The 10970-nt window shown below is 44.2% G+C and overlaps 1 protein-coding gene across 1 annotated transcript in view; it reads left to right on the top strand.

The window, feature by feature from the left end:
• Nucleotides 1-944: 944 nt before the first annotated feature.
• The window catches only part of CCDC13 (coiled-coil domain containing 13), a 32298-nt gene continuing 22272 nt past the window's right edge, over nt 945-10970 (top strand). Inside the window, exons 1-4 of the mRNA XM_009275947.2 lie at nt 945-1051; nt 1159-1382; nt 6177-6325; nt 8928-9070. Coding sequence (XP_009274222.1) covers nt 1165-1382; nt 6177-6325; nt 8928-9070 — 510 coding nt within the window. The 5' untranslated portion in view covers nt 945-1051; nt 1159-1164. The remainder of the gene's footprint in view (nt 1052-1158; nt 1383-6176; nt 6326-8927; nt 9071-10970) is intronic.

The following is a 10970-nucleotide window of genomic DNA, read 5'->3' as shown; positions in this document are numbered from 1 at the left end:
AGCGCGGCTCTGTCAGGCCCTGTCAGGCCGCGCGACAAGGCGGGCGTTGGGCGGGGAAGAGAGGGAACCCCCTCTCCCCACGCAGCAGCTCTGCGGCAGATCCCTCTGCGCCAGGTGTGGGGTCGGTACCCAGGTAGGCTGGAGGGCTAAAGGTTGCCCCCAGGCCATCACTCATACCCGCGCGGCCTGGGGCTGCGCGGAGGCACCTGACCCCGCTCTTTGCACTTGTCAATCCTTAATACACCTTGTCCGCAGCCGGAGGCAGGCGCGGAGGTAAAGCTGCTCACAATGCGTCTCTGCCCATACGGTACATACAGGGACATGGCCTGTGTTTTGGCACTTTATCAGGATGATTGCTGCCTTAGTGTGAGAAAGGGCCTGCGTTAATTACTCAGTGGAGGGTGCGCCTTTGAAAGTTTTTACTGGTTGCTTTTGCTAGACCAAAGGTCCGCTGGATTTTTTTGCTGACAGCAAATGTCAAACAGAAGGAGAGGGGGCTGGAATACACGGAAAACTGATCATCTTTAGTCATACTAAGTAAAGCTCTAGACTTTTAAATGGGTAGCAATATTATCACTTTAATGTTGTCACCTAATGCTTAGAAATTTGGGGGAAAGACGTAAGCCACACTCTTGGTGTCTAGTGCCCAAAGGGAGCATTAGGATAAACAGAGATCTTTCTTCCTCTGTCAGTCCCACATTAACCCAAAAATGGGGGGATCTGCACCTTTCTTTGAGACACGGGAGGGAAGGCTGGATGGACCTGGGTCGCAAACAGTCTGTGTTCCCTTTAGTCAGTATAATGTGGTTGCCACATTCGCTTGGATTTGACCCCAACTTGCTCTTCTGTAAAAATATTTATTTAAACAGATCCATTTAAAAAACATTTTAAAACATTGCTTTTTGAATGCTACGGTGAAGAAGACCCACAAACTTTTCTGAAGACTGTTTGAAAGCCGTTTATGGAAAAAGGCCCTTGAAGCAAGGCCTTCAGCGAGGGGCTGAAGAGCACAGTGGCTGAGGGGAGGAGGTGGCTTGGAGACTGTGCAGAGGTCAGTGAGAAAAAACTGCGAAGCAGCTGCTAGAAGAGGATGTTTTTCAAAGCGATGTTGATCTCTGCTCTCTGTCCCTTTTTATTTTCTTCTTGTTATGCTTTTAGTAAACAATGGAGTCAGACATAGAAGGGAATGAACATTTTAAAAGCCAGTTTAAGGCTTATCAAGAACAACAGCAAAGGCGGCTGCAAAATCTAATGGAGAGGAAGAAGGAAAAGCAGAACAGTCAGAAAGGTGATAATGGCAACGCAAAGGAGGCTTTCAGAATCCCAAATGATCTAAACCTGTTTGAAACAGAACAACCTGTAAATGAAGATGACGGCAAAAGGTAAAGGTGTAGCAGCACCTTCAGGAAGTCACAGAAGTGTATTTTGCATATGATCTTACGAAACTCATATTAAGTTGTCAGAGCACTTTCTGTCTTCACATATTGGGCTTCCGTTATCCCGAGAAGACTCTCGCTGTCCCTAACATGTTTATCCTCGGAGCATTGTGATGTGCTTTTTATTATCAATGTTTCACAAATGAGGAGTGGAAGAACAGAGGGGTTAAGGGTGACGTGCTGGGGGCAGCTAGGTACTATCTGACGAAATCCAGTCATTCAGGATGACTAACATCCTCTGAACTGTTGGTTAGTTCCTGCCTAGCCTTGTAAACATACGCGTTCCCTACATGAATAATTTCCAAAGGCAGATAAGGGTAAAGCAACTAATGGGTGCAAGCCAAAGGCCTGCAGCGCAGAAAAGTGTTCCCCTGGCTATCTTTGCAATATAACCTGGTTTAGTAGATCAAAAGGCAGCCAGCTACGTAGGAGGGTCTCATAGACGGAGCTGCCTCCTGGTTAAGATACTTGACAGGGTTATACAAGGTAGGGTTTTAAATCTTACTGGGGACAGGGGTTTGGGTCTTACTTCACCCATTGGGGTAGTATCTGGGTTACCAGGACATTGGACATGCTGGTGTGGATCTCCCTCGATCTTGTTTTTGGAGCTGAGTGCATAATTCAATTTACTGGAGCAGAGATTTGAAACCCCAGCTGAGATCATTCATCTTCCTCCTAGGATATAGTCAGTCTCTCTTTCTGACCCAATTAATATTTTTTTTACAGACTAGACCAGGTCTAAAGTTGGACACATCCCAGTGATGTCTGCAGTTACTACAGTGTTGGCCATTCAGGGATTTGCTCCATGTTAGTGGTGAAGCCAGCTGAAGAAATTCCTGCTTCTGCTCCCCACTTGCAACTGTGCTGATACAGCTGTTTGCTGGAAACTGGATTCACTTTCTGGGGGAAGGGTGCTTTTATTCTCAAGTCACTTCAGTGATCCAGTTTACAGCTTTAGCCCCACAGACTGTTTTATTGGCACCATGATGGGGTGATGTACTGTGATATGGGGGCAGGAAGGAGGAGCTGGCAGCTCTGCCAAAGCCAGCAGATCATGGGTGGAAACCCACAGATGAGACAGTTTCCCTTCCCAGAATCCGGAGTGGGGAAGGGCACCTCTACCAAAGTTTATCAAGCCACTAATCAAGGTTTATTAGGCCCTAAATGCTGATGTCCCCTCTGCATTACTCTGGGCAACTCCCTGCTCAGCTTGTTTCTGAAGATTGCTTCCTTAAACGCCCAAGTGCATAAGCTGCAGCAGAGCTGCTGTGAAGATGCGGGGAACCCAGGAGTGAACCACTGAAACTTTCAGGTGCTTCTGGGAATGTCTTCATGCTGCAAAGGAAGTCTGTGTGGAAACAGGGAGCTGACCTTCTAGAAACTAACGTTCTCACTGTCGCATCATACATTGTCTTCTTCACACATAGGTCCCTCACCACGGCTGTCTGATTTGCCGAGTTATGCTTCTGACCTCTACCAGCTGTCCTCTTCCCTTCAGCATTTTGTTCTGACAGTATATAGAAGTTTGATGGGGGTCTCTGATTCTTTTTTTTTTTTTTTCTTTAATGGAGAGGGAGACTGATTCCCACGGTTCAGATGTGGATTTGTCTGGTGGAGGAGAGGGGCCTAGGCGCTCCCCTAGCACATCCTGGTGCAGTGTGCATGCTCTGAGGTGCAGAGTACAGGAGAGTCCCAGCAGTTCTCTGCCATTTACGGTTCAGTAGTTTAGGTCTGAGTAATTCAAGAGCTATTACTTACCTCCGTTTTCAGTGGCACTGACTGGTAAAAGTCCCCATTTGACATGGCAGGTGTAGCAGATTTATCTGGATTGTCCTTTGCTTATGTACATCTGCGTTCAGCAAAAGAGTGGTTAGGAGTGTAACAAATCTGGGCAGGATTTGCTTCTGGAAGGGATTCACCAGGATGTACTTTGCAGTATTCCCATGACAACACGTTAGAAACTTGTTCCAGAATAACAGGACTCCATATGGTCTGCAGTGGCAGTGATTTCAGCACGTCAGTGTTGTTTATAGCAGCCCTTGGAAAACATTCTCTTCTCAGAAGTCTCCCTTCCTCTGAGCCTTGGGAGTTCGTTTTTCCTTCCCCCCGTCCTACTCCCAAATTTTGTTTAGCTGACATTTCTGTCTGTCTGTTTTGTTCTTTCTGTAACTTTATCCTCCCTGCTCTGTTTGGTGTATTTAAGATTAAGTGATTCTCCCCATCATGTGGAGAGTCTGTAACAGAGTTGGGAAAGACACTTATCTCAATTTCAGTCACAGGCCCTGCTCATAAGCTTCACCTGGCTCTGTTTCCTTGAACTAGAGCGAAAAGGGTTACCTTTCTGCAGCCTGTTTCTTTTGGCTGACTTTCTGTAGCTGAGCCACTTGGGTGGAACCTGCTCCCTCCTTTGTAACATGTAAAGTCACGATGGAATGGGATGGAGAGGTTTATCAGAGGAGACTCCAGCTCTGTGCAGTTGGGATTTCTGTCCATCCTACTGTAAGTGCTTTTTGTCAAGACTTGGAAGCCAGCTCTGTGGAAGACATCACTGATCAGGTGTGCTAAGAGCTTAGAACCTTTTTTTCATGTTAATTCCCTAACTGTTAAAAATCTTTTTGTCCATGTGTCGCTAATTAGATCTGCACGGTTTTCTTGCTCACTTCTATGAGTGGTACACGTGGGAATAACTAAGTTTTGCCTTTTCTCTGCTCAGATCGCTGCTTGCTTTCTTCTCCTTTGTAAACAGCTGCCTTTGATCTCCCTTTGATTTGCAGCTTTGAAACAGAAGTGCATTTCTTAATTATGGATTGTGAATTATCTCATAAATTGACTGTGCTGTTTATGGCAGTGCTTTAAGGGGTCATTTACTCTGACATGTACATATGGAGTGTGCATTTAAAAGCTCCAAAGTCCAGGTGGAGCAAAAAGCTTGCTAAAACTTTTGAATAGAAAAGATTTAGGTGACTATTGAGATAGCTGACTTGTCTGACTGTGGATATGTCTATAGCCACAGGTATATACTGTAACAACTGGGCTTTGTCCAAATCTCTGATCATCCAAGCTACCTACTTCTGTTGTAGTCTGGAGCAATCAGTCTATAGGCCAAAGGGGTGGGACACTATTCCAGATTAAGTCACCAAAATGTAGACATTCAGGGTCACGCTGTAGATAATGAGAACCTAGGGGTCAATTCATCTGCCTGGCTTAGGTGTTTAATGACATCTGAGGTGCTGGAGGGTATCGGGAACTTCCACATGGGAATGATAGACAGGACACAGGAGACCTGCACCCTTCAGCAGCAGCAGCTAGGGGATGGGTGGGCAGCCCAAATGGCACCTGTGTGTCGGTAACTGAATTGAGTCCCCTCATCAGAGCCCTTGGTGGCAGTTAGAGAGCGATTCAGGTCACCCTACAGTGGCAGCTAGTCTGTAGGCAGCACTGGTCGTATTGACTTAGACCCCCTTTGACTTTTGTGTGCGTTTTGGCTTGCTGCTCGTAGAGACACACCCGTGTCTTGGGTACTGAGTGGGACCCCACCCTGAAACTCAGATGGGAGGAGGTGAGGAAACTCAGCTGGGAAGAGAGAGGCAGGCAGAATGGGAACCACTGACTTGAGCCAGCAGGGTCTCTACCACAAACGTATTTACCAAAGGCAGTGTCAGTACAGCTTCTCTTAGCACATTTGGTTTCCTCTCTGGGGAATGGAGACAGATTCATTTCTACTCTGAAATGCTGCTGTCTGGAGGAGTCTGGCTAAAAGGTGTGTCTAAAGTTGGAGGATGTTAGTAATTCTCAGGGCTGGCTCATATGTACACACATGGGTGGCAAGTGCTCTCTGAGATGCTGTCGGTTTTCTGGGCCCTAGAAGTTTTCCCAAGAACCCTGCTTCATGGCTGCTGGCCTCGCGTGGGGAGCTCAGATAATCCTGGGGCATCTTGAAGAGATGCCTGAGTGCCCACAGTTGAATTGAGCCCCCAAGGCCTTAGCTTCTAGATTTTACACTCGGAGGAACCATTGTGTAAGGACAGCAAAGAGATTAAAGTTACTAATTCTCTGGATGTCTTAGAGAGATGAAACCCATAAATGTTACTAAATGTACTGAAGAATAGGAGAAGCAAGGCTATTTCCTCCCGTTCAGAGGGCTTTTTGATATTCTTTGTTTCTAAATGAATTCCAAAAAGCAACATTAACAATACAAACTGATGCCAGTCCATCCTGGTGGGTTTTCAAGAAAATCAGATGAGGACATAGGAAATTGGTCTTTTGTGAATTGCTATGAAGCATTCATTTTTAAAGAAAGAACCTCAGTAGCAGCTTTTGTAGCTGATGCTCTGTTGGCTTCTATTAGCTTCAGTAAGTACAGAAAATAAAGCCTGAATGTCACGGATGCTGAATGGTGAGCCTGCCTGGTTTCCTCTGAAGAACCGGATAAGTAAGACTCAGTGAGATGCAACGATTTAGTAACCTCAGGAGCCCTGAAAAGATACCTGTTCTGTGATGTTTTGCCCCAGACAACACAAGGAGGTGCAGAATTTTTGAAGAAGAAATAATTAACTGAATAGATCGGATCATTAGCCTGTGTTCTGATCTGTGGTTCAGGGTGTTCTGCTTAATTCAGTAAACTCAGTCCTGGTAAGCTCAGCTCATCCAGCATACAGTCGTTTCATTATTTTATTTCTGGAAGCATCTATTTGAAGCACATTACAGTGACATTTGCCATTATAGCTTATTTTTTCACAGGTTGCTTGAGGCTGAGAACGAGCAGCTCCAGGACCAGCTTCGAGAGGTCCGAGATGAGAACTGCAGACTATACAAACTTGTGACAGAGAAAGATTTTGAAATAAAGCAACTCCAGAAAAAAATACAGGAGGACAGATTGGCTTTGTCGGGTAAACACAGTAACTTTGTATTCTCGCTATGTTGGTTCCAGTGTTTGCTTGATGCTGATGACAATAGAGGTAGGATAACAGATTCATTGTGGGCTCCTGGCAGTGAAATATTCATGTGACATCTCTTTACCTGCTTTATGCTAAAAAGGAGTATTTCAGTCATATTGTGGTTGCCTCCGTTTCCACTCCTGTAATAAGCTTCTGCTAGGAAGAACCAAAATTCAGCTCTCAACTGAGAGAGACTCGTTTTCTGTTGAGCTTGCAGTAATTTGCAGTAGCACTGAAAACACTTGGCTCTGAACTTTGAAAATGCTTGGACACTTGGGTGTAGATTTAGCCAACGCTTAGAGTTGCTGCCTAAACTTGCAAGGGTCTAAGCTGACACTGTTTGGCATTTGCAGAGTTTACTAAACATCGATGTCTCTCCCATGTAAGGAGTCTCGTTGCCTTATTTGCAGAGGGAACTTCCTCGCAGTGGTTTGACATGATAACACTTACATGTGGAATGGCATGTATGCTTAAAGATCTGTGCCTTACTCTCTCCTTCAGTTTCATGAGCTGCAAAATATAAATACTGCTACTCCCCATTTTAGAGAGCTATTGAAAGGGCCAAATGACATCTGAGGTAGTCAGGTCACACCTAAGGTGCAAAATATTGTTATGGATAATTATATGTCCCTTAATATAAGTATAGTGCTCTTTGGGGGTACACAGCGATCGCTGTTCCTCACAGATCTTCTGCAGACTTGCTATTATTGGCACAAAAAATGATGACTCTCAGAAATCATAGTTTAGAAAACTGTTGGTGTCAAAGAGCAGTGTTGCAGCTTTCTCTGCTATGTAGTGTTAAATCCCTTATTCAGGCTCCTTCTGTCTGAATGCCTGAATAGGGCACATGCAGGATGCTGGCTGAATGCAAAGTCCAGCTTCTAAAGTGGCTTGGGTGTCCTTTGAAAACTGAACTGTGCAGGCTGCACCTCCTCCACTGGGTGCCACTGTTGCTCAGGGCAGCAGTGATGACCAGGGTAGCAGAGAAGGGGGAAACCAGCAGTAAGCAGAACTAAATAACACTTAAATTACACCTTCATTCTTAAAAACGGTCTGTAGCTTGTATGTAGGAGAAACGATAAGCTATTATTGGGTCAGGACTAGGAGACAGATGAGCTGTTGCTGCTCCTTCGGCTGACTCACACGCCAGCTTGTGGCAGTTTGCCCCATTCCTCTGTCTTCCCTATCTACGTTGTGGCAAGAAACTCACCCACATTGCATGGAAATTAAAAGCTTTGATTAAATGTGTGCAATGCATTTGAAGACCATTACATGGAAGCACCAGCCTGGCTTTTGGTTAGTTTAGTACTTACTGTGATCTTTAGCACCCGTTATTTATTATGAAAAGTAAGGAAATAATAGCTTCTAGATGAGAGGGGAAACACAAGTCAGATAAGGGAGTAAGAACAGTGGAAACACTTTTAAAAATAATTATTATTTTCTCTACATTTTAAATAGTTACATGGGGTCATATTCTGTTCTCGCCTATATTCCGCATAGCCCCTTTAATGTCTCTAGGGGTTTTATGGGACTCAGAATTCACTTGAGTGATCTCTCATCCTTGCATCTCACCCCGGTTCTTGAATATAATCTTCACAGATGTCAGTAGAAAAGTCATTACTTCAGAGCACTGGAGGAGGATGAAAGAGTTAAAAAGAATGACAACAGCCAAGTTCAATCTTCATATACCCCACCAAGGATTTGTTATCACAGGCTTGTATTCATTGCGGAGCTAGAGGTTTCCGTGGACATTGTATGCAAGCATATTGATTTTGCACTTGTGCGAGAACTTTTCTTCACATAAATGATGTTAACGAAAGCCAAGTGGCACAGTTCTGGGGATTACTTTATTCGTGACGCTACTCAAAAATGATGTTAACGAAAGCCAAGTGGCACACAAGACAGTTCTGGGGATTACTTTATTCGTGACACTACTCAGGCCCTCTCTGATGAGAAGGTGAATGAGGTATCTGTTTAAAAGAGCAATTAAAAGAGTAATACAGTAAGAATCCATGTAGAATCACAAGGGACATATAAATAGGCACAATGAAATTTCCTGGACGGTATCCAGGACCCAGCTGTAATAGTGTGCCTGACCTTTTAGGACAGATGTCTAGAAAAGTTCGCACCTCTGTTTCAGCAACTCCTCCGGTAGTAAACAACCACTGCAAAGTAGTGTCGTCTTTTTCTGTAATACGCCGCAAAAACCTGTTCATAACAGTCCTTCACAGCGGTGAGCAGAAACACCTCTACCCTTTCTACATAGTAATGTTGCTACGACCACTGTTGTGGCCTTCTGACATGTGGCTGTTGCTGAAGTGTGAAACGTGGCTTTGCTAGCCGCAATGTGATGCTGACTCAAAGGACCAAGCAACCCAGCTGGAATCACTGACGCCTCTTTTCCCTCACTTGTTCATTTAAGTGCCTGGCACAGCTCTGAGAGAAATGGATTAGACAATAAAAGTACACTGTGCACTGAACAGAGAACAAAAGCATCATCTATTCTGAATCTTGCCTGTAAGATATGTCCTTTGCTTTTATGTATACTTTTCAGGGGCGTCTGGTTTAGCTGGAGATGTTGCAGCAACTAAAATAGTTGAATTGGCCAAGAAGAATCGTGAGATAACTGCCGAGACTGAGAGTGAAAAAGCCAAAGTGAAGCAACTGAATAACAAAGTCAAAGAGCTGGAGAAAGAAGTGAGGCATTTTTATGGTTCTCTTTTTGCATGCTAAAACACAGAAATCCAGCTTGTGGGATAGAGGAGCTGTAGAAGCTGGGTTTAATTCATGTTCCCATTTTGAATTTGCTCTTGCGTCCCCGCTTGCTTTGAGTTCTTGTAATTTCTGTCCATGATAGGAGAGAGGGATGTGTGCCCTCAGCTGTTTCCACCTTTGCAGAAAGGAGCAGATAAGAAAGGATATCAGTAAGTTATAATGAGAGAAAGATTTATGAAATACCAATTAGGGATGTTCAGTTGTATTTGAAGCACAGAGGTCCTTCTAGCAGTATGGCAATGATATTTTTCTGATTTTTTTTGTGTGAGGAGGAGCAAATTTCATACTATTATGTCTTACATTCCCACCTTGTTAATACCAGTCATGAATTAGTACTCTATTCTTCTAAGCTTTATTCATGCACATGATGAAAGCTGTTTTCTGGCATAAGTACTTCCAGAACTGAGACAGTAACAAACTATATCACTTAAGACAGCAAATCTTCACTCAGTCAAATTTATTTTTGCGACTTTTTTATCTGTGATAACCTTTCACAGAAATAATTTTACTCAGGTGACTTCTGAAATGAAAATTAGATGCCCTGATGTCAATGTTTACTTTGTTCATTGGCTACTACTGCACTCCCTTACACAATACTGGTAAAATTTTGGATGATTTTTAATGCTTTGCTTCCTCAGAAGACATCATTTAAATGGATCGATAACATTTATCGTGCTGACAAATGCATTTTGACTCCATCTTTCACAGTCCCTTATTATCATGAATCATGCATCTATCTGAATTGTACCCTCGTTACCTGAAAGATCAAGAAATGGTAGATTAGATTAAATTTTTGAGAACTCCTGCGTAAATCCAGAGCCATCTGGTCAGAGGGGTCTTGTCAAACAGTTGGCAGGCTGGCTAAGAAATATCAGGTGTAGCTGTGGGCCTACAAAATCACACAAGTAGGGGAGCAAGCCATGAATAATTTCAAGAAAAATGAACTTGGTTATAATCCCCTGCTGCAGAAGTGTAGTGACCATTATTCAAACAGAAATTTAAAATATTGTCAGATATTGACCGAAAAGAAAGGACCACAGATATTTCAGGAAAGGAAATCAAACTCAAAGCAAACAGAAATTTTCAAGAAACAATAATTGCTGGTCAAAGCAGAGATGGACGCTTTAGATGTGAACTAATCTGGCCTTAGACACCAGCACCATCAAAAGCAAAACCAAACACAGCAACCTGTCTCATCTGAGGTAAAGATGAACCACAACGTGAACCCCACTGAAACCATGCCCTGGTCAATGGCCTGTATTTTCTCACAGCCTCATTTGAGATGGCTCTTCTCTAAACTAATGGTCACTGTCTGAGTTTGTGGATTGTACTTGTTCAGTAGAACTATATGAAGATGTAGAAGTTGGATAAAATTAAAGCAATGTTTGACAGTGGGAGGTATCTGCCTGTCGGAAAAGGACCTGGGGGTGCTGGTCACCAGCCAGCTGAACATGAGCCGGCAGTGTGCCCAGGCGGCCAAGAAGGCCAATGGCATCCTGGCCTGTATCAGAAATAGTGTGGCCAGCAGGAGTAGGGAAGTGATCGTGCCCCTGTACTCGGCACTGGTGAGGCCGCACCTCAAATACTGTGTTCAGTTTTGGGCCCCTCACTACAAGAAGGACGTTGACGTGCTGGAGCGTGTCCAGAGAAGGGCAACGAGGCTGGTGAGGGGTCTGGAGAACAAGTCTTATGAGGAGCGGCTGAGGGAACTGGGACTGTTTAGCCTGCAGAAAAGGAGGCTGAGGGGAGACCTCATCACTCTCTACAACTACCTGAAAGGAGGTTGTAGCGAGGTGGGTGTCGGTCTCTTCTCCCAAATAAC

Source organism: Aptenodytes forsteri, unplaced genomic scaffold (genome assembly GCF_000699145.1).
Source record: "Aptenodytes forsteri isolate BGI_AS27 unplaced genomic scaffold, ASM69914v1 Scaffold80, whole genome shotgun sequence".
Lineage (NCBI taxonomy): Eukaryota > Metazoa > Chordata > Aves > Sphenisciformes > Spheniscidae > Aptenodytes > Aptenodytes forsteri.
Note: the sequence above shows the minus strand (reverse complement) of the source record. Positions and strands in the feature narration are given on the sequence as shown.